The sequence below is a fragment of the Xyrauchen texanus genome, chromosome 38 (assembly GCF_025860055.1).
Source record: "Xyrauchen texanus isolate HMW12.3.18 chromosome 38, RBS_HiC_50CHRs, whole genome shotgun sequence".
Lineage (NCBI taxonomy): Eukaryota > Metazoa > Chordata > Actinopteri > Cypriniformes > Catostomidae > Xyrauchen > Xyrauchen texanus.
In genome coordinates, this window is record NC_068313.1 from 29,141,441 (window position 1) to 29,164,862 (window position 23,422).

At 37.2% G+C, this 23,422-nt stretch overlaps 1 protein-coding gene across 4 annotated transcripts in view; it reads right to left on the reverse strand.

Annotated features, from left to right (window-relative positions):
• LOC127631378 (myelin-associated glycoprotein-like) overlaps positions 1 to 23,422 on the reverse strand; it is a 32,642-nt gene that overhangs the window by 2,700 nt on the left and 6,520 nt on the right. For 2 of the 4 annotated variants that reach the window (XM_052109477.1, XM_052109478.1), the window contains exons 2-12: positions 17,746 to 17,857; positions 15,810 to 15,961; positions 12,605 to 12,683; positions 11,689 to 12,057; positions 10,557 to 10,853; positions 10,001 to 10,258; positions 8,443 to 8,703; positions 6,776 to 7,084; positions 6,398 to 6,497; positions 3,095 to 3,197; positions 981 to 1,034 (exon numbers count right to left, since the gene is read on the reverse strand). In XM_052109477.1, coding sequence (XP_051965437.1) covers positions 981 to 1,034; positions 3,095 to 3,197; positions 6,398 to 6,497; positions 6,776 to 7,084; positions 8,443 to 8,703; positions 10,001 to 10,258; positions 10,557 to 10,853; positions 11,689 to 12,057; positions 12,605 to 12,653 — 1,800 coding nt within the window. In that variant the 5' untranslated portion in view covers positions 12,654 to 12,683; positions 15,810 to 15,961; positions 17,746 to 17,857. The remainder of the gene's footprint in view (positions 1 to 980; positions 1,035 to 3,094; positions 3,198 to 6,397; positions 6,498 to 6,775; positions 7,085 to 8,442; positions 8,704 to 10,000; positions 10,259 to 10,556; positions 10,854 to 11,688; positions 12,058 to 12,604; positions 12,684 to 15,809; positions 15,962 to 17,745; positions 17,858 to 23,422) is intronic. The other 2 variants (XM_052109479.1, XM_052109480.1) reach the window with 2 other exon arrangements.

Sequence of the window (23,422 nt, forward strand, 5' to 3'; positions counted from 1 at the left end):
TAAATTTTACCGCTTCCATTTTAACATTTAAGTGTATAAATGTTCCACCAACATTTATTCACTTACTCCAATGTAACTAGTTTGCACAGAAGCTCACCTGATTGACAGAGTGTAGGACTTTGGACTCTAAAGTCCACGGTTCGAGCCAGCCAAATGCAAAAGCTGAGAATTTAAACAAAAGTGTCACGAAATGACGTGGTTGCTTCAGAAAATGTGCATTTCATTTCGCATTTTGTTTTTGGTTAGGTTTAGGCTTTGGTTTAGGGTAAGGATGTCTGTTTTGGTTTTCTATCATTTGATGTTAGATCACTATTGGTTAGGTTTAGGTTTAGGCTAAAGTTTTAGGTTAGGGAGGTATGTTTTACTCATTAAAACCTCCATCTAATATCCACCTTAAAAACCTAATCTGATTCCAACACCATTACACACACTTTTGCCCCCACCCTCCGCTGTACATTTAACTTGGAAACTGTCTCAAAACCAGTAATAAGGCATGTAATTTAGTTTTGCAAAAATGTTGCCACAATCACATAATATTGATGAGAACAGGCTGGCTCAGGGTCTGTCTAAATGTTTGGAGCAGCGGTGCTTTAAAAAAAGAAGGGGAAAAAATCTACAATAACTCATTAACCTCCCAAATCGACTAGTCGGTTGGACAATAAGTCTACTAGTAAACCATTGTTGCCCATCCGTTTGTCAAAATAAAAGTTCTGAACAAAGACAATCTCAAAAGCAAATGGTTAGCAATTAGCTGCTGAACAGAATGAGGTTGCTAGCACATGGTGAACTGTTAGCTTACAGGCAGCAATACAACAGAAGTGTTACAAACAGAATGGTATTTACAAAATAATAAAAAACTTGGTCTGAATTGGATATTGTTTCTAAAATAGTGTTCCATATTTAGATTTTGTTGTTGTCTATAGCAGATCAGTTCACCTCCACCCATTTGTTTGCATGCGCATTTTAAATTTCAGCCTTACCGTGCCTTCCTCTAGGATGGAGTTAAACTTTGAGCCCAGGAGCTCAGTCTTAAGCTATGTTAGGGGAAGAAAAACAGACAGAGAATGCACAAAAGCAATGAAGGATGGGAGAATAGAGGTAAGGATATGCTAAAGCACAGGTTACACTGGGACCCTAAGGTGTAACGTGCCATCCACACTTGGCTTTATCACAATGGCTTTGTTCAGAATAGCATACTAGCATACTACTTAAGCAAATGTGAATGTATTTGCAAAAAATACCCCAATGGCCAACTACATTTGCTATAATGTGCAATAATAACCAGAGCATCCTGTACAGAATAATGTATCCACAATGCAATGTGCTCAACTTCCATTTCCAGAGTGCTGACTGAACCGGAAGTAATTACAGACATGACTTTTATTAAGACAAAATGTAATTATTTCCAAGATGAAAACTGGATGCCACTTACAAGCAATGTAATGAGGCCATGTGACAGCAATGTAGCATACTACTGTTTTAAATGTTTATCTTGGAATAGCGCCTAATGTTCACTTACTTTTTTAAAACGTAGAAGGCAGTAAACTGTACAGTGTATACTACACAGTATTCACTAAGGAGTAAACTAGTATTCTATTCAGAACATAGCTCATATTCATGACTTTTTCAGGTGTTTGTATCAGTGAATGATAAAATCACACTGTTTTCCTCTTCAGGCCATTTTAAAATGCAGGAAGTATGTGAGCAATTATTTTAAAAAGACTTAAAGGGTTAGTTCACCCAAAAATAAATTTTAGTTGTTGTTTACTCACCCCTGTGTTGTTATAACCCTGTTTGAGTTTCTTTCTTTTTCTTAACAAAAAGGTAGAAATTGTGAAAAACAAATTGTGTCATACAATGGCAGTTCATGGTGACCACCTCTTCAAGCTTCAAAAAGACACAAAAGTATAATTCAGAAGTCTAATAAATTACTCCATGTGACTCATGATTGTCCTGAAGGAATACAACACAGCAGCACACAAACCAGAGAACCGAACTTACGTAATATGTCTGATGAGTATGCAGTTGGAGAATAGATGCAATTCTATGCCCAGCCTCATTTGTTTGAAACCGAGTACTCAATCAAACTGAGAGATAGATGAAGCGGGAATGTTTCATCTCCATTGTGAACTGGTGAGCATTTGTGACAGACCTCTGACTGAAGAGAGTGATACCTCAGCGAAAACTTTCGGCAGGTGTAACATTCTCATCCAAAATCAAGTTGTTTTTAACTGACTAGTGAGATGCAGGCTTCAATATACTGTTACAAAGTTTTTGGACTGAGGCCAGTTCATAGTGGGTGGGGTTTCACTGTACAATGCTGAAAATAGAAACCAAGCGATCAACAGCATGTCCCATCACTTGTCATGGCTGGTTAGGACAAAAGAAAAGCTACCTTTTATCATGTGTCATTTGCCATCAGGTTAGGACACAGTGTTACTGTAGCTGCCTTCAGCCTCCTCTGTCTCTCATAGTTTGATTGAGTACTACGTTTCAAACAAATAAGGCTGGGCAAAGAAATGCATCTATTCTCTGACTATAAACTCATCAGATATATTTAGTAAGTTCTGTTCTTTGGTTTGTGTACAGCTGTGTTGTGTTCTGTTGTTTCTATCACTGTGGTGGACCTGTTTTTGAATGCCCCATGTTGCATCATGAACGCACAGAGGAGAGTAAAAATCGGTCCACAGTTTTACTAAATAATACATTAGATTTCGGTTTGTTTCTCACCAAAGCTAATCGTATGCTTTCTTAACAATCATGAGTCTCATTGAATAATTTATTAGATTTCTGAATTTTACTTTTGCATCCTTTTGAAACTTGAAGAGGTGACCATAAACTGCCATTGTGTGACATCACTGAGCACAATTTCTTTTCACAATTTCTCCCTTTGTTTAAAAAAGAGAAAGTCAAATGGGGTTATAACAACACAGGTGTGAGTCAACAAAGACTGAATTTCCATTTTGGGGTGAAATATCCCCTTTAATGGTAAGGCTAAGTGTGGAAAGCTAATTACAACAAGAGAAGGGCCAGTATATTATATCTTTTGCCATACATATGCATGGAAAAGAGATTCATCACTGTAATATCTCACCACTTTTTTCCTGAGACTCTGTTTGTCCTTCTTGACTGCGCTGTAGAACATTGAGGGATTCTCCACTTTAGATCCCACGTCCTGCCCAGGGTTACCATTCTCTCTGGGGGGTGGAGTCAGAGGATCAGACTCTGTCTCTCACACGCAATGAGACTGTAAACTAGCTGGTTCGCGGCAACACTTTAAAGGATTAGTTGACCCATGAAAATTCTGTCATCATTTACTGACTCTCATATTGTTCCAAACCTGAATGTTTTTCTTTCTGTCATGGAACACAAAGGAAAACATTTTGTCGAAAGCTCAATTTCTTCACTGCTCTATTCCATACAATGGAAATGAATAGGAATAGGGCTGTCAAGATAAAAAAAAAAATGACATATCAGCTTTGACATCATTGGATGCACCATGTTTGAATTGAACGCTAGCATAATATTTGATAGCAACAGCGGAGGGGAAGAATTTTGGCAAATAACAGCTTAAATTGTTGTATATTCCTCACACAAAGTTATCATTAAGATTTATATAATATAAAGCATAAGTCACATGGGAAACATTTGAGTATTGAGTATCTTTTTGGAGTTTGACAGTCCCAGTACCAATTCATTTTCACTGTACATAAAATAAGGATTATAGTTTTTGTAAAATATCTTCCTTTGTGTTCCACTGAAGAAAGAAAAACACATTTTGGTCTACCTGATCTCATAGAATCATGGGAGTAAAACTACATCTTTTCTAAATAATTTGTATGTGGCTCGTATGCATCACAGCAGTTGGTGAACACTAGAGGCGCACAAGTAAAATGGCAGATTATCAGTTCATAAACACATTGACTCTGTTCCTCACACAATGCTATCTTACAGTATGACATCTCAACACTTTTACAATAGCCTAGTGCATAAATATTTGGATAATATTTGGATTGGAAGTGTAATAGAAGCACCATAAAATGATGTGGCTGCTTCAGCGATTGCGCTTTTCACGTCACATTTGCTTGTTGTAATAATGACACTAACCGTAAGGTTTAGCTTTAAGGTTTAGGGTTGGCTATAAAGGTAGGTTTTGTTGAGTTCTGAGCATTAAACTAGTGATTTTCCATACGTGAAGTGAACAAGTGAACAAATGGTTGTTGTTCACCTCCACACACCTTTCGAAGCCAATGAAGCTCCGCTGTTTTCCATGCCTGTAAAGACTGATAATAGTATGAGCCAATAGCATTCAAGTGCACGTTGTGAAGGAGCATTTCATTGGTTCAACCTGCTGAACGAATACGTACCTTCACTGAACTAATAATAGTCGTATTTTTGAATATGAACGAGATGAGACGTCATTCGTGAACAAACTGTATTTACTGGTAAACTCGTTCGAATGACTTGTGAATGAAGATCTGCTGAACGACAGAACGAGATAGAGGTGTGCCGTTCGTTCAGTTCGGCATATGAGTCAATCATGTTCAACAAGGTGAGACAGGCGTGAAATGCACTTAAGACATGTTTATAGGTATACACAAAACATGATCCCCAATTTATGAATGTGTAAAAATGTGCAATAAAAATTACATGGATAACTGATGTAAGATATTTAGGCTTTTATGGTGTTTAAACTCTATTTTTAAAGTGTATTCGTACATTGTAGACATGCAAATTCCATTTGTCTTGCTTTGTCATGCTTTGTTGTGCTTTTAAAGACTGACTTAGCATGAGCCAATAACATTTGAGAGCGGGCTGTGAAGAGGAGCATATTGGATCCACTAAACGAATACACCCCTTTACTGAACTAGTCGGTCATTTCGTTTGTGTTGGGAACGAACTGAATGTACTCATTCGCAACTGGCATGAATGAATCAGTTATCATGAACGATGATCTGCTGACCGAGAAGAGGAGCTGCTTGTCGTTCGTTCATATTGTCAATCTCATTCAACAAGAAAAGGGGCTGGGTGAATTCTAAATAAAAGTGAGTGTTGACCACACATTACAATGACATATGGACGTTAATGAAACTCATAGTTTTTTCATAATAAATTGTTGTCCTTATTTTTTTTGTATAGCTTGATAAAAAATGTACAGTATGATAGAAGTGCTTTGTTGTCAATTTTGGGGAAAGGCTTATGATGCTTTAATAAAGGATAATTAGACATGTTCTGGTCGAGAATGACAGATTTCAGTTCAATGCAATTACTTAAAAGATGGCAAATTGGGGGGCCTGGGTAGCTCAGCGAGAATTGATGCTGACTTCCACCCCTGGATTCGCAAGTTCAAATCCAGGGTGTGGATTGAAAAATTGGCCCGGTTGGGGCATGTAGTAAGTTGTACATGGATCGTGGAGGGTAGCATGAGCCTCCACATGCTGGGAGTCTCCGCGTGTCATTCACAATGAGCCACATGATGCGCAGATTAACAGTCTCAGAAGCGGAGGCAACTGAGACTTGTCCTCCGCCACCCGGATTGAGGTGAGTAACGCACCACCACGAGGACCCACTATGTAGAGGGAATTGGGCATTCCAAATTGGAAAAAAAAAGACAGTCATTTGGCACAACCTGCAGGCACAAAGGAGTAACTTGATGATTTGGACAGTGAACGAATCAACGAACGAATCTAAACAAATCTTTTTTGGTGAAAGGTATCAAAATCACCACCACTACATTAAACTTAAAAGCCTCATCTGTTTGGGGAAAATTTGACTTGCTTTTAGCACCACTCAGTGTACATTTCACTTAACTGTCGCGATACGTTTTAGGAGCCACGCAATATCAGTTTGCACAAATGTTGCAAGAGTCACAAAACGGGTTAGTTTTTGAACGACATGATGGAGAGTACAGGATGACAGAATTTTCATTTTTGGGTGAACTATTCTTTTAAGCCTGGGCATCCATTTTAACAAAAGGGTATCATTTTCACCCCTTTACAAAATGTCATTGTGGCACAGAGTCAAGTTTTGGGATGGTTTTGTTTTCTTTTCCAATGGGACATTGTATTTTTTGTTACAAAATTAGAAAGTAGCAGGATGTTGGCTGCAGAGCTCAGCAGTTTTGAGGCTAAAAAGCAATGGAGGGACAATTGAACCTGCAATAGGTTTGTTAGTCTGCAGTTTTCATGCACAATATGGCTAACTTCATGTTTACTTTCTTACCAAGCAATCAGATTGGATAATCTGTGAGTGGGTTATGGCTTGAAAACCAAATGCCAAAAAACCAAAACAAAACTGAAAATGGATGACCTGGCTTGGGTGTTTAAATAAGTCCAAAACCCCAACCCTAAAACCCCATCATCCCAAAAAAAACCTTTCTCCTGTGAAAGATACTTACTTTTTATTGTTGTGACTGACATATCTCACAGCTGCGATGATAAAGGCGATGACTGCTACACCTCCAATAGTACCCACAATCACAGCCATCATGTACTTTTCTGAAACAATACAGTATTCTGAAACTGAATATATTCTGAAATTGTAATTTGTTTTTTTAGATCACATTGTGGTGCATTCGTGTGATAGATACATTTGGTGGCACTTTCCACAAAAAGGATACAAAATTGGGTCTAAAAACTAGTTTTATAAGTCCTTTTTTACTGATGACACATCAGTCAACATTTTTACAAATGTTGACACGTGTCAAATACAATTGAAAATGAAAGTGTGATTTTTGGGTGAGCCCTTTAACTATTTTTTAAAGTAATTAACTTACTCTCCTGCTGCAGTTCCAAGCGGAATGTCTCTGAGCCGTACATGTTGCTGATGCTACAGTGCACATGGACATCCGTATCCCCGTTGTTTCCCCTTTCACCCTTGTCCCGGAGCTTGATCATACCCGTGGACGTGTACCCATCTGTGTGCGTGTAGTAGCTGAAGCGTTTATTGGTCCGGTTGATAGTAATATTGAGGTCAGGCAGGTAGAATTCAATCGCAGGCTCAGGGTTTCCAGAGGCAATGCATACACATTGAACGCCCTCCCGAACTATAGTGCACTTAGAGTCATCCAGAAGGACTGGAGCAACTGCAGAAATGGTAAGAAAAAAATATTCCACTACTGTCCATGTAAACTGTAGTGGAAAAAAAACGAGATGTTCGGCAGAATGACAGCCTCAGTCACTATTCACTTTCATTGTACGGAAAACATGAAAGTAAAAGAGTGACTGAGTTTAACATACTGCCTTACAACTCCATTCCATGAACAAAGAAAGTCATACAGGTTTGAAACAACATGAGGGTGATTAAATCATTTTTGGGTGAACTATCCCTTTAAGGGTGGCCATCTAACTCAAGCTAAATGTAATCCTTCCGCAGGAGAAAACATCGCCATTGATTTAAAGGGGTCATGACAAGAGGAATCAAATTTCCAAGAGTTCATTGTACTATAAAAACATACTTTGTTTCAGAACTCAAAACTTCTCACTGCAAAAAGAACATTTGTTGAAACCAAGCTGACAAAATGACTCGTTTTCAACTTCCTCCACATTATGATGTCACACTGTAATAGACAATTGCATCTGACCGCCTACACAACAACCCACCAATGCCTACTTTACCATATCATTTCCATAGCCCCACACAGTAACAGAGGACATTTACTGTCAAGTCTTAAAGGAGAAGCAGCACCAAAACCAAGCGTCAGGGTCAGAATGAGGGTGGAAAATTATCATGTTTCACAAAATACATGACTGTTGTTTTTGTGCCTTTCCAAATATTATAAGTGAACCTCAAGGGACATATTTAAATAATGAAAAAGGCATGTCATGACCCCTTTAAAGGGATAGTTCACCCAAAAATGAATATTCTCTCATCATTTACTAACCCTCTTGCCATCACTGATAACTTTATAGTGTATGACTTTCTTCAGCAGAACACAAACAAAACAATTTAGAAGAACATCTCAGCACTCTAGGTCCATACAATGCAAGTTAATGGTGATCAGACCTTTGTAGCTCCAAAAATCATATAAAGTAACATAGAAATAATTCATAAGACTCCAGTGGTTAAATCCATATGTTCAGAAACAATATAAGTCCATTTTTTACACTAAATCTCCTCTTACATTTTTACATCTGTTTCTCACCCACACCTATTAGCCTACTGCACTTCTGAAGATATGGATTTAAACTCTGAAGTCATATGGATTACTTTTATGATGCCTTTATGTGATGTTTGGAGCTACAAATGTTGGATCACTGTTTACTTACATTGCATGGACCTACAGAGCAGAGATCTTTTTTAGATTTTTTCTGCTGAAGAAAGAAAGTCATACACATCTGCGATGGCATGAGGGTGATTCAATTATAAGAGAATTTTCATTTTTGGGTGAACAAAACGTTTAATGTCATGCTCAAAGCTGGTTACTCTTCTCCAGTGACTTACATTCTACAGTAACGTTAAGTGAGCTGCTGGCTCGGCCATGTTCGTTCTCGGCTAGGCAGCGGTAAACTCCGTCGGTCTGTGGTGTGATCTCATGCAGCTCCAGCACAGACCCCTCCTCTGCTGTGATGGTGCCCACCAGCTCCCCATTCTTCAGCCAGGTCAGTGTGGGCATTGGGTTACCTTTACTTATGCACTGGAGAGCAACTGAAGAACCCTCCAATACTGTCAGCGATTCATTGATCCATGGTTCTCGTGGGGGATCTTCCAGTTTGAGAGAAAAGAAAGAAAATACAGAAGAAAACCTGGTGTAAATTCATCCACATCAAGTGCAGATTAGCCTAGAGATTCTCATTAGAGGAGGTAAATTAAACCAATAATGTTCATACAGTAGTTCAAGGGATGGAATACTGGACTACTGGTTAAAGGTGCACTCAGTCATTTTTCATTTTCAAAGTTTTACTTCTAAAGAAATTATTAGTAATTTTGAAACATATGTAGAAAATCATTACCACTCATGTGAGATGAAGAGTTCAGTCATATCAGTAACCTTATAAAAGCTATTTTATTCAACATGTAGCAGGGGCGCCTCATGGGGGCTGCTATGTTGGAATCACATGTCCAGCTGAACACACTGGCTTCATCTCAGTAACTGCCCCATTATTGGACACGTTCACTCATGTATTGAATTAATCCAGGTTTACTGTGCCTAGTCAATTTCTACACTGGCATTGGTAAACAGTGTTGGGTGTAATGCATTACTAAGTAATTCATTACTGTAATTACTTTTTATTACTTTAATAATAAAAGTAATTTTATTATTTTATTTTTATTTTTATTTTATAATTTTATTATTTTATTTTATTGAAAAAAGTAAAGTATTGGATTACTCTTAATTTTTCAGCAACTGAATTAGTAACTTCAGATGTAATTGTGTTAAATACTGTATATACTATAGAACAATTCTATATAAAACAATAGTTAATTTTAAAATCTAAATTGAATGTCATGATAAAATGTATGTTTTCTAATTAAATGCAGCCCCCTTAAATTCTTTGGCCCGTTCATGAATAACTTATTTGATTTTATATTATTTATTTGAAAGAATTATAAGAACAATTTCATGTCTATCCATGTATTTTTCCATGTAGGGCTATCTGGTTGAGGTTGATAAGGGTTTTAGAATGTAATTAGTAATAAGTAATGTGATTAATTTTCAGACAGAGTAATTAGTACAGTAATCTAATTACACTGTAGAAAATGTAATTAGTAGTTATTAATAATTACTTTTTTTAAAATAACTTAACCAACACATTTGGTAACTGAAAATGACTGTTTGAATGATGCAGCATCCAGACCACTAGGTGTCAGTGTAAGCCATACTTTGACATTCTTAAAAACATCTACATACATACATACATAAACTCTGCACACCTTAATGCCAAATTGTGCTGTAGTAAACTAGTATTCCATTCCAAACAGCCCTGATGTGTACAAACTCTGTGGTATATATTTTGGCAAATCAAATTTGTAATACACAAATAAAACAATATTTACTCACAATTTACTGCCAAATACATTGAAGTGTTCATGCTTCCATAGCCATTGTCACCAATGCAGGTATAGACACCTTCCTGTTCTGGGGTGAGGTTCTCTAGGGGCAGCGAAGCATTTGAGGCCGTTTCCGACATCAGCTCTTTATCTCCATACAACCAGGTAATCGTGGGAACTGGATTACTGTCTATATCACAGTGCAATACCACTGAGCTTCCCTCCATTACTTCTTGAGACACATTCACCCACACAGTTCTAGGGCCATCTACACATTAAAGAATGTCAGTGCACACTTAATACAGTGAAAATAATACATTAAAGGGATAGTGCATCCAAAAATGTCAATTCTGTCATAATTTACTCATCCTCATTTGGCCCAAACCCATATGACTTACTCTCTTCCGTGGAACACAAAATGAGATGTTAGGCACTAGGCAGTATGTTAGACATAGTCATCATTCACTGTCATTGTATTTTCTTTTTCTTTTTTAGGGTACCATACAGAATTTTCATTTTTGGGTGAATTATCCTTTTAAACAATTAGCAGATTTGGTGAAACTCACACTTGATATCCAGAGAAATGATGCGTTCATAGACAAAGGTGGTGTTTGGGTAGTGGGCCCGGCAGCCCAGCAGCTGGCCATTGTGCATGGGTTTGGGTGTGAAGGTGAGAGTACTTGACAATACAGCAGTGTTGCTTTCTTCAACATTGTCAGGGGTGAAAATTGGGTCGGGAAGGTAGTCTGTGTAAATCCAGTGTATCTCTGGACTCATGTCTGGACAGTTGTCTGGGACATAGCAAGTCAAGTCCAGGCTCTGGTCACTGATTATCACCTCTGGAACATCGATGTTGGGCTGATCTAGGGGAGGAAGGGGCATCTTAAAGTCAACATGAAATAAAAAACTATATAGTTGCCCCCTTATTAAAGGAAAAGTTCACCAAAATGAAAATGCTCTCATCATTTACTCACCCTCATGCCATCCCAAATGTGTATGACTTTCTTTCATCTGCAGAACACAAACTAATATTTTTAGAAGAATATCTCAGCAATGTAGGTCCATAATGAATAGGGCAAATTAATGGTGGCTAGAAATTTGAAGCTACAAAAAGGACATAAAGGCAGCAAAAAAGTAATCCATACAACTCCAGTGGTTTAATCCATGTCTTCAGAAGCGATATGATAGGTGTGGTTGAGAAACAGATCAATATTTAAGTCCTTTTTTAATATAAATGTCCACCTTTGACCAGTCCCAACCAAAAGGTGGTGATATGCAAGAAGAATGCAAATCACCAAAAAACAAAAGAAGAAAAATGGGGAAAGTGGAGATTTATAGTGAAGAAGGATTTTAATATTGATCTGTTTCTCACCCTTACCTATTATATCTCTTCTGAAGACATTGATTAATCCTCTGGAGTCATAAGAATGACTTTTATGTGCTTTTGGGAGCTTAAGAGATTTGGTCACCATTTACTTGCATTGTATGGACCTACGGAGCTGAAATATTTTCCAAAATGTCTTTGTGTCCTGAGAATAAGTAAATGGTGAGAGAATTTTTATTTTTGGGTGAACTATTCCTGTCAGATGCCATTGGTTCTCACATGTCTTGTGACCAAACGTCATTGACGTCAAACCTGAAAAAATGCATCTAATGGTGCCATATCTGATTTGAGAGCCATGGAGGAGGCCCACTTACCTAAAACCTGCAGTTTTGTGGAGTCAGGGTATGTGTAGATGTTTGCTCCACCCAAGTCTGCCCGAAAGAAGTACTTCCCAGTATGTTCAACGCCAATATTATTTATCAAAAGTGTGCAGTTTTTCTGCGTCAGGTCGCCCAATAGCTTGGTTCGTCCCTTATAACTTTCATGAACAATATCTGTACGGGATTTAAAAACCACTGGAGGGAAAAGTTGGGGGTAGGGCTGGCCAAAATACCAGATCCCGTGAACTCCCCTGTAAGGCCTGACGCCAGAGGGGTATGTGAATGAACAAGGTAGAACTACACAGGAGTTTGTCATGGCTGAAATGTCTCTGGGCATCCACACATTCCACTGAGCACTTCCATCTGTTTAGAGAGAGAAAATATATGCTGGCAATTTAGTTATTCAAAAGATCCTGACCATACTAACAAAAAAAGTACTAAAAAGTACCATGGTGTGTTTTCGGACTTGCATGATTGTAATACCATGGTGTTTTGATCATGTACCATGGCAATAGCTTGGTATTCTTTGAAGTGCTTCTGGTTACTACCGCAAGTACGGTAAATACTATGGTGAATATGATAATCATTCACTACCATGGCATATGTCAAAGTAGCACTATTTTGCCAACTGATACTATCGCTGTACCATTAAAGAACTTCTAGGTCAAACACACGCTGCACACTTTAATAGATAGACCGAATCAGAATTTGTTTTATTTGCCCTGCAGGTAAGGTTGCTCTTATGATGAAAATGATCAGTGTTTGGGAAGTTACTTTTAAATTCTAGCCTCCTATGCTACAAGCTACTCACACAACATAAACATATACAAAATATAATGTATACAAACTTTAACATTGAAGCTAAATAGCCTAAATGTATTCTAAACATACCACCTGTAGAGTTTCTTACCTTTCAGAAAAAGCAGCAGAGGAAACAGCAGCAGCTCCAAGCCCTTCATGGTCTCAGTTTAGCTCTGGACCGTAGACCTCTGTCCCAAAAACACCACATGTATCAGCAACACAAAAGACACTACAAACACAATAAAATGCTTATTGCAGAACCATTCAGACATATCGAATTGACATTATTTTTTACACATTTCCTCTATTTCTCACTACTGTTATGCAAGAAAATCTTATTCTCATTTTTTGTAATGTGAAGAAAATAGTCATACATTATTAAAACCGTAAAGCATTTAGACAATAAATGGGACTGGGAGTAAATGTTGTACTGTCTTCATGCTAATTTAAATAACAAGACACAAATGCTGTAATCTTGGAAACACTTTTCAATATGGTTGTATTAATTAATATTAGTTAACTACATTAGTTATCATGGACAATGAACAGCACTTATTCAGCAGTTATTCTTGGCCAAAGTACATTTCAACAGACACTAATAGGTTTTTAAAATTAAAGGTTCTACATGCTAACATTAGTTCATTAGTAATTAGTAATTAGTTAATGCATTAACATGGACGAACAATTAACAATTGTATCTTTAGAAATGAACAAAGATGAATAAATACTGAAGAATAATATTGCTAATTGTTAGTTCATGATACATATGCATTTACTAATGTTAACATATAGATTGTACAAAACACTTATTGTAAAGTGTTACAGTAATATGTATTATTTTATTTATATTTCCATATGCTTTGCGATAAAGGGTGCAACATTATTAAAAAAAAGAATGTCTAGGAAAAATATGTTTTTCAAAATATGTTTTCAAATGGTTTCAAAATATATTTTTTTCAGTGACAGTTTACAATAAGGTTGTATTTGTTAACATTAGTTAACTACATTAGTTAACACGAACATCACATTTACAGCACTTCATTTCATCATATACTAACACAGTTTTAAAATCAGAAGTTGTATTTGTGAACATTAATTAATGCATTATGAACTAACAGGAACTAACAAGGAATAATTATATTTTTATTAACTAAAATGAACAAATTTACACAACAATTAATAAATAGTGAAAAATAAATAATTGTTAATTTTTAGTTCACGATACCTAATGCATTTACTAATGTTAACAAATGGAAACTTATTATAAAGTGCTACTGAAAATTTGCATACCATCCCACACAGTATACAATTCATACTGTATAAATCAGCAAGAATAGTTATGGCAGTATACTAGTCCCAATTCGAACATAGCCATTGGACAAATCTTGCAGACAACATTGAAAGTTGTATACTTATGAACTAACAATTAAAATAGTGTATTTAGAATATTGTAAAAAAATGTATTGTTCATTGATAGTTTATGATGCCTAAAGCAATAACTAATGTTAATGAATTCACACTTAAGCCTAATTTATTGTAAAATGTTTCATATTTTCTTTAGATTTTTGGGTGAAATATGTCCTGGACATGTTTTTGTGAGAATCACCACATTGTGTGCCACAAATATTAGAAATAAAGGTAAAGTTGGTTTACAGATGCTAAATTAATTGTAATACTATTTAATTAATGCTACTACAGTGTATATCTTTTCAAGTTTCTAAACAGTGTTGTAGTCGAGTCCAGCTCATCCGAGTCCGGGCTGAGACCAGAGTAGGTCCAGTTCGAGTCAAGACCAAGAACTTCAAATATCTGTCTTTCTCAACTTTAGTGTTATATCTCTAATGAGATAATAATTATCGTAATAATTAGCTATTATGACATAAAAACAAAAACAATTATCGTAATAACGAGAAATGATGTTGTAAAAGTGACATCTTTTCACATAATAACGAGAAATGTCATAAAAATTAATTATTTTCTCGTAATAATGAGATATTATGTTGTTAAACCGCCATCTTTTCTCGTAATAATGAACTATTATGTTTTAAAAACAAAATAAATTCTCTTAATAACGAGATATGTCGTGAAAATGACTTCTTTTCTTGTAATAATGAGCTATTATGTTGTAAAAAAAATAAAATTTCTCTTAATAATGAGATGCTATGTCATAAAAATGACTTCTTTTCTCATAATAATGAGCTTTTATGTCATAAAAACTGTCTTAATAGAGAGATAGTTAGGACATAAAATCCAGATCTGTCTTTTTAGTGAGATGTTTTAAGCGTCTCACAAATTAACTTATGCTAGGTTGTACTTTTCATGTCCCAGCCCACCACGTGCTTACAGTTCAATGTAGCTACTCAGTGATAAATGAATCCTACACGTAAAATTGATTTATTTTGTAACATTTGTCAAGTCCGCATGGATTTTTCTCCAGAATTGCCTGGTTTTAGAGGAACATATTCCAAATAAATTAAGCTAGACAATGTTTTCTGAACCGTGTTAGTGTAAACTGCAGACCAAGTAGTGTTATACTGGAGTGTTTGCAAAAAGGACGAGAATATAATATATGTTTTACAAAAAATATATGATATAGAATTTTAAAAGTTAGCTATTTTATTGACAATTGGAAAACAGTGCAAGAATTTCATCTGCCACTTATCAAAAATGTCATGTTACAAATAATTGCATATAATAAATACATTGAACGTGTTTAATGTACATTTAAGTGTCCCTTATTTTAAAACTTAAAAAGTGGCAACCCTGACGACACAGCACCAATGGAAGTTTCTCAAAGTTACCTCTCAAAAAAATTTAATATTTTGCTTCAAATTATTGTAGGTAAATATCCGCTTAATCCAACGACTGGTTTGTTCTCTGTTTACTCAGTGAGAAACTGCTGCAAATTGTTCAGTGAGGCAGCAGTCCAAAATTGGACTGAATAGCGAATCGATTAAGACCGTTTTACCCATTTAGCCAATTTTCTGGAAAGAAAAATAATAATAAAATAAACAAAATGATTCAACAGAATAATTCGTGAACCGGGCATTACTTGTGCCGATTCTACGCCGCCGACAGAAATACTGGACGTTATAATCACTGATATAGTCAGTCAAAAACAATTTCGTCAGATAAGTCGAAACTTTTACTTTAAAAATGTTTGTTGACTCAAGGACTTGACTGGACTTGGCGATAGTTCCGAGTCCGGTCTCGAGAACTACAACACTGTTTCTAAATGACGTGTGTTTATGTTTTTGTGCTCTTCTTAAATTACTATGTGTTTACTTGCTTTCAGGCATCCTAATAAGCCCCACCTTGAACTGCTGGCAGAGAGTTCTGGACCGCAACCAGCTGTTTGATATTCCCCTCTACCTCACTACAGGTGTACTAGCCGCTGCTGTTCTTCCCTCACAAACAAGGTGGCGCTCTCTTACAGCACATCAACTCAGCTTTCCCTCTGATTTGTCTAAAAGCAATAACAACAAAATGACATCAGCATCAAGAGGCAACATCAGCTCTCCTAACCCACACAGATGCACACTTTAACACTCACACACTCGTACACGCCGTACAGGGCTGCAGTGTGTGGGAGAGGAGAATTGCTCATTATGAGTGTTTGACGTCAGTCCTTGCGTCTGTGGCACTCGTACAGTACAGGCAGCACTGTTCACTGATATGACACATCATCCCTGGTCAGACAGCATCACCCAGTTGCCTCTGTTGATTTTATTTATGGGCTTTATTCAGCATGCTCCTTTTGATGTGTTGAAGTTCACACACACACACACACACACACACACACACACACACACACACACACACACACACACACACACACACACACACACACACACACACACACGTTGGTGCAGCTATCATTATGAGGACTCTCCATAGACATAATTATTTTTATACTGTAAGAACTATAGATTCTATCCCCTAACCATAAACAAAACCCTCACAAAAAACCTTCTGCATTTTTACATTTTCAAAAGAACATCGTTTAGGATGTATTTTAAATGATTTGAATTTTGGGGGCACTAGAAATGTCCTCATTAATCACGTTTACAGCATAATACGCTTGTAACTACAGTTTGTAACCTATTTTTTTTCTCGTAAACCACACACACACACACACACACACACACACACACACCCACCCACCCGCCACACACACACACACACACACACACACACACACACACACACACACACAAGCATCTCTTCAAGACTTTTGAGCAGAAGGAGAGTGCAGATGGTGGGTGATAAATGGATTGGTCTTGAAATCTCAAAGATTTTTATATTAAAATATTCCCCTGATAGATCGTGAGTTTGACGTATTTATTGAGCGAAAAACTTTCACTGCCAAAAGTGACGAAACAGGTCTGTTAATCCAACTATGGATTATATATATGCATACTTTCAGGTCTTAATATGTGAATCAGAAATTCTTAAAGGAATAGTTCACCCAAAAGTGAAAAATCTGTCATAATTTACTCATTGTTCAATTTACTTTCTTCTGTGGAGCCCAAAACAAGTTATTTATAGCAGAAGGTCAAAGCTACTCTTTTCCCCCCACAATGAAAGTGAATGGTAACAACTGAAGCAAAATCTTTTTTTACTTAATCTTCTGTGTATTCCTCGTTGAAAGCTGTTGTATTGTTTAGAAGACGAAATATAGTGCAAGAGTTGAATGGACTACATTTATTGTGATTTTTTTTTTCCTTTTCAGAGCTTGACTTCCCCTGGTCCCCATCCACTTTCATTGTATATAAGAGAGAGCAGCATTTTGTATTCCACAGAAGAAAGAAAGAAAGTCAAAAGGGTTTGGAACGTCATAATGGTGAGTAAATAATGACAGAATTTTCATTTTTGGGTGAACTATCCTTTTAAAGCAGGCAAAGATATTGATAAATGCCATACACAACATTTAAATTGAACAAAGATCAAATTTTCCTCATAGCAGCACTAACATCTGTAGTTTATACTGTTATTGGGACAAATCTAAATACTGGGAAATAGGAAATAGTTAATCAAACAAACATCTAAAGTAGCCTTTTTATAATCATAATTGAGTAATTATATTGACTCCAGCTGTTCCTGAAAGACAGAACTATTTAATATGCCCATCACATAAGAACTAAGAGGCAGAAAACTGCTGTTACTAGGAGAAAAATCCCAATCGTATGGATAAAGCAATTCCCAAGCCAAACAAACAGACCATTCATAGTCCACAAACAAGTTGCTCACCATCCAGAACACTTGCCTCATACCAGGTCCAGATTCAACTCTTGGGATTCAACTGAAGGAAAAGAACTGGCCTCCCTGGTTCTGGTTCTTCAAAGTCCTCCTGGTCTTCGTCCTTCCACAGAGGTGCGGGAAAGGGAAAAATACAATGAGAAGAGGGAGGCAGAAGGTGATAGACAAGGAGAGGATAGGATAGAGACATTTAGCTATAAGCTGGGCGAATGTGTGCTGTGGGCAGCTTTGAATATGCAGACATTTCACTATGTGCATTCTTCTCCCTGGCCCACACTGTACATTCCTTTCCATGGCATATCTCTCTCCTTTTCCCCCTGGTCAAGCATTCACCTACCAGTCAGTCTGGGCATGGGCAACAGTATTCCTTATGGTTTGTATGTACATTTTTGCTTGGGGTTGGATTAACAATTGTCGATGTCACAAATGGTTTCCCCTCAGTATGGTCTTTGGTTTCATATTTTGATGCCGTAGTTGTTTTGGCTTCTGTACAAACCTTGTCTCCAAAATAATGTACTGTGAATCTGTTGTAATTCATCTTTAATGCCTAACTCACTTAATCAGTGGCGGATTTAGGCATTGGCAACATGGGCAGTCGCCCAGGGCGGCATCTTGTGGGGGACGGGACGGCATGAGTCATTCTCATTTAGAATCACCACCACACACAAGTCAACAACTTTGGGGGGCGTTGAAGTGGGTTTCACCCAGGACGCCAAACAAGCTAGAACTGCTACTGCACTTAATACTTAGCTAAATCTAAATTGTGGCTTCTGAAAGACTCCCTTTTGGCACATTCAAAAAAAATATTTACATCAATAATTTAATCAAAAACAGAAAATCTTGATGAAAACATGAAATGTCAAAATGAAATCAAACTACCCAAAATGTACAACCTTAATACATGTTCCAGGTCTAATTTTGAATGATTCATTTGTGCACATTATTTCAAAGAAAAACGGTTGAAGAAAAAATTGTGTCTTCGTAGCCTTTCATCAAAATGTAAGAACTAGCTCCACCTCTGAAATGACCTTCATTTATGGATGTCATCATCAAGCCCTTCAATCACATGACATATCCCCTTCAATCACATGACATATCCCCTTCAATCAGAGATCTCTTTTTATGAAGGTAAAATAGTGCCTAAATGATTTGCATGCACAGAGTAAGACTTGTAAAAGCATAAATGAAGTACAAGCATGATAGAAAAATGTGAGCTTTGCATAAGTAATTTAATAAATTTGGTGTGTATTCTTCTAACTTCCTTTTTTTTCGGTCTTACATTTTGCCACTGTTTTTATGCCTAAACATGGCCAAAAACATTGCAAACCTGCAATCAGCATTTTATGTGTAAAATAAACTATTGCAAATGTGAAAATGACTTGTGTTTGAGGCAGAAATATTTTCCAGAAATAATCCGATATACCCTGTTCTGTCTTCCCTTTGTTGTGCTCACACTTTTGGCATGAAAAGAGTTTTGCAAGCGTGAGGGGGAAGGCGGGGCTACCTGCTTCTAGTAACCAATCAAATTAGGTTTTCGTTGACCGTTTACTCTGACCTGATGGAAGACAGGAGAGATACCCAGAGGAACAGCGATGAGCCTTATGAAGAAGAAGCTGTCTGTCATGTTTTTAAACCAATCAGGTCAGAGTAAACTGGTCAACGAAACCCTAATTAAATAAAAAAAAGACAATGATGGTAGAAATCAGGAATCGCTGTTTCAACCAAAAACTCATTAGTATGGACATATTCTAAACTACAAATACAAAAGTTGGCACATTCTTGCACCCAAATCAATTTAATAAGCTCACCAACAGACCAAGATGTGATATTTCGAGCTGCATGCTCTTCATCAGACAAATAATGAACTAAAATACAAATGATCAATACTGGCTTCAAAGTCTTCTTTAGAATTTGGTCAAGCAATATGCTTTGTATGGATATGGTGAGGTCGAAATCAGACCATATCATACTGTATTGTTAATGATGGACAGTTGCCATAGAGACTCCCTTGGTTGATTGAGGGGGCTGGGTAGAACAACATTAACAACAATGTACAAGGGCATACACCTGTGGCATACACACGGGCTCTATTTTAGTGAGCGTGCAAAGCGCATTTTAGCTACGCGCTACAACTGTGTGCTGCTACTTATCCAATTTTCGAAAGAGTGCTGATTCTAAGTAACATTTTTGTGCCAGCACAAAGTGCAAGTGTATGCACGCAAACTGTGGGTTTATTGTATGTTAATGAAGAGGCGCAAAGCGCTATTTCCTGAAAAATAGGTCTTATTTAAATATAGGGGAACATCAAATTATTTCAATGACAATCACAGCTGTAGCCATTCAAAAATGTACAAAATTTGTGTTAAACTATAGATACGTATGTCATGGTTTATTTTTAAATGATTATTATTATGCTTATATTTACAACTGTAATAAACTTTTCCTGTTTCAATAAATGTATGTAATTTTTCAAAATAAAAACTGACCGGCTGAAGTGAAGTGCAATCCGATACATTAACTGTTAACACTAGCCATGATTTGTGTGTCACTTGATTAATATGATTAATAATAATTACATTCTCTATAATTTAATGAAGCGTAAATCCAAATCTTGACGAGAATCACGATTTCAATGCACAGAAATGGAGCGTGTCACTATCATAGAAATAGGCCTTATATTTAACAAGGATGTAGTTAATACACAAAAGAACATCAGTCTATACTTCTATTCTTCTAATTAACTGCATTCAGTCCATTTACACTACCAACTGCTTATGAATAGGCTGTCTTTGTAAATATCGCTTTTGCTTGACAGGGAATGGACTATATAATCAGATGCAGATGGTGCAATAACCAGAGAAGAACTTTAGAATTAAATTGCACTTGACCCAGCACATTTGCGCTTTGCGTGTGCAATATTGCAAAATTCCTTTGCACCTAGACTTAGCACATGCTTGCACGAAAATGGCCTCAAAACAAACACATATAAGCCCCTTTTCCACCTAAAGGGGGATGGTTTGCATGCCGAGCCTGTGCTCTGCTGGTTCAAGGCCGGGGTAGTTTGGAGCCTTTCGTAAACCGGACATGCTTTTTCACTGACTTCAGAACCACTGACGTAATGTTTCACACAACTACTTAACCTGCCCATAAAGAAACATGGTGCATCACAACAGTGTTTGTGTACAGATTTTACTCTTGTTTTTGGGGACTTATTTAGAAATACAGAGTAATGCAATCCAACATTATTACATTGCTCAACAAGATTGTCAGAGACGACATCTACGTTAAAGTATTGTAATTACATTATTTTGTATGACAGGGCTCTAGACTAAAAAAATTACTTAGGAGCCATACTATGCATATAGTAGTGTGTTGACTTCTTGAGCATCAATGAATGTTTGCACCTTGTGTAATAGTTGCGTACAAGTCCCTCAATTGTCCTAAGTGTCAAAAGCTTGATCTCATATATAAATATATATATATAAATTATTTAAAATTTTTCCTTAGACCTTACTGCTTTACTGCTACCGATGGACCAGACACAAAGTACAGACTACAAGAGTGCAAATTGAATGAAATCCCAGATGCAGTTTATTGTGCTACTCCAATCTCAATCAATAATAACCAGGAAAAAAAAAAGTGGTACATAACGCGGGACTCTTAATTATAAAGAACTCCGAAAAACATACTCTTATATTGAAATGTCTGCGCTGCTAGTTGTGAACTCACTGACACTACGGCTGATTCGCTGAGAAAGTGACTGATTCAAACTGTTAACCTGTGCTCAAGAGTTCAAACCCTCAGTCCTTTTCGGGTGATTCATGAAAAAGACCCAGTTCAAAAGAGTCATTTGTTCACAAATCTATCAAGCTGGGTTTGTTGAGCTTGTCACAACAGAACAGGTGAAAAGTGGCGCAAGACGGGTGGTGCACACTCTAAAGATGTATTCAATAACACAAGATAATATCTGACGAAGCCGCATATGAACGCACAAAACCTGACGGTCGCCAGTGGCGACTAGATTTTCAATTATTGTCGCAATCATTTATTTTTGGTCACATTTGCGACCATTTTAGTCGCAGTCTGAAGCCCTGTGTGAACTATGGTTTAACTTGCTAAATTCTGTAAACTATAACAGTGGAATCATTATTAACATTGCTGTAGCAGATGGTTTTAGTCAGAGTTTTGCCATTGCATATAATATTATGTTTACGTCTTGATTAAAAATCCCACCTGTTTACTTAACAGATAGAATCGATCTTCCGAACTTGCTGAGTAGCTGGTCAAAATGTCCTTACTGAACAAAACAATGCACAAAATAAGAGGACAACAGTGTAAGGAAAGGTAACAAAGTTGACAAATATAATAACTTACTAGATCAGCAGCGGAACCGATTCAGTATTTATATCAAGCATGACAGGATGAATTCACTGTCCAGGTTAGATAGCAGATAGAGTCTAAAACATTGTTGCTCCATCCACTGTCGCTTTTGTCAAGGTCCTACTTTCCTTGAACTCCCTTAAGTGTTTTTCAATGTGTTTATGCTGTATCTTCTCGTAGACATTTTTTTCCCTTTCCGATCTCTTTATCTCGGATCTCCATAAAGACCATATCGCAAGTGCTTGTTTTGATATCTGACTTTTTTAAAAAAAAGAAAATAGTTTTCATAAAGTGAAGAAGTAGGCCTACTCTTTGCTGCAGATGACAGTTGTTGTTGTTTGGGTAAAATTTGGCGACGAAGCATTATACCGCCCTCCGCCCCCTGACATAATCGGTTCCTACGCAAGCTTTTGGGGCCGGTGTGGAACCAGGTTTTTGGACCCGGAATGGCCTTTTCTGTGGTGGAAACATGTGGAACAGTTCAAGAATTTGCCCAGGAACCCGCCCCCGCTAATAAACTTAAAGCAACAAAAATCTAATTTTGATTTCACGGCATCTTTAAGTAAGTAAAATGTTGTGGATGAACATATTTTAACTACTACTATATTGGGGCGGCTGTGGCTCAGGTGGTAGAGGGGGTTGTCCACTAATCGCAGGGTTGGCGGTTTCATTCCTGCCCAACATGACTCCACATGCCGAAGTGTCCTTGGGCAAGACACTGAACCCCAAGTTTCTCCCTATGGTAGGCTAGCATGGCATGACAGCTCTGCAACCTTGCATGGCAGGTCTGCCATCATTGGTGTGTGAATGGGTGAATGAGACGCAGTGTAAATCGCTTTGAATACAGCTAAGTTTAAAAAGGCGCTATATAAGTGCAGACCATTTAAAGGAGGCACACTTTTCACTATAGAGGCAGGTTGATATCTCCTAAACAGGTCTGATCACAGCATGCTTTGCTGTTAGCCAGTGACGCACCGTGTCTGCAAGCATGGGCACCCTCTAAATTTACCAGAGGAGCAGATGGTAGTAAAACATCACTGCTGGCCCTCCCACGCTGTTTACCATGCAAGCAAGTGTATGTGTGTTTATGAATGTGCACTTGGTAGGGCATTTTCTCAGTAGTTGCAACATTTTAGTGGGAGGTATTACAAATACTGAGGGCCAAAATTATGACAAAGATGACATATTAAGGGTAAAGAATTGGCTTCACTATTGGATATTTCAGCACAGTGTGACAACTTTTGAGTAATTCATAATGCCAAGATGTCGACAAATCTTAGACCAGAGC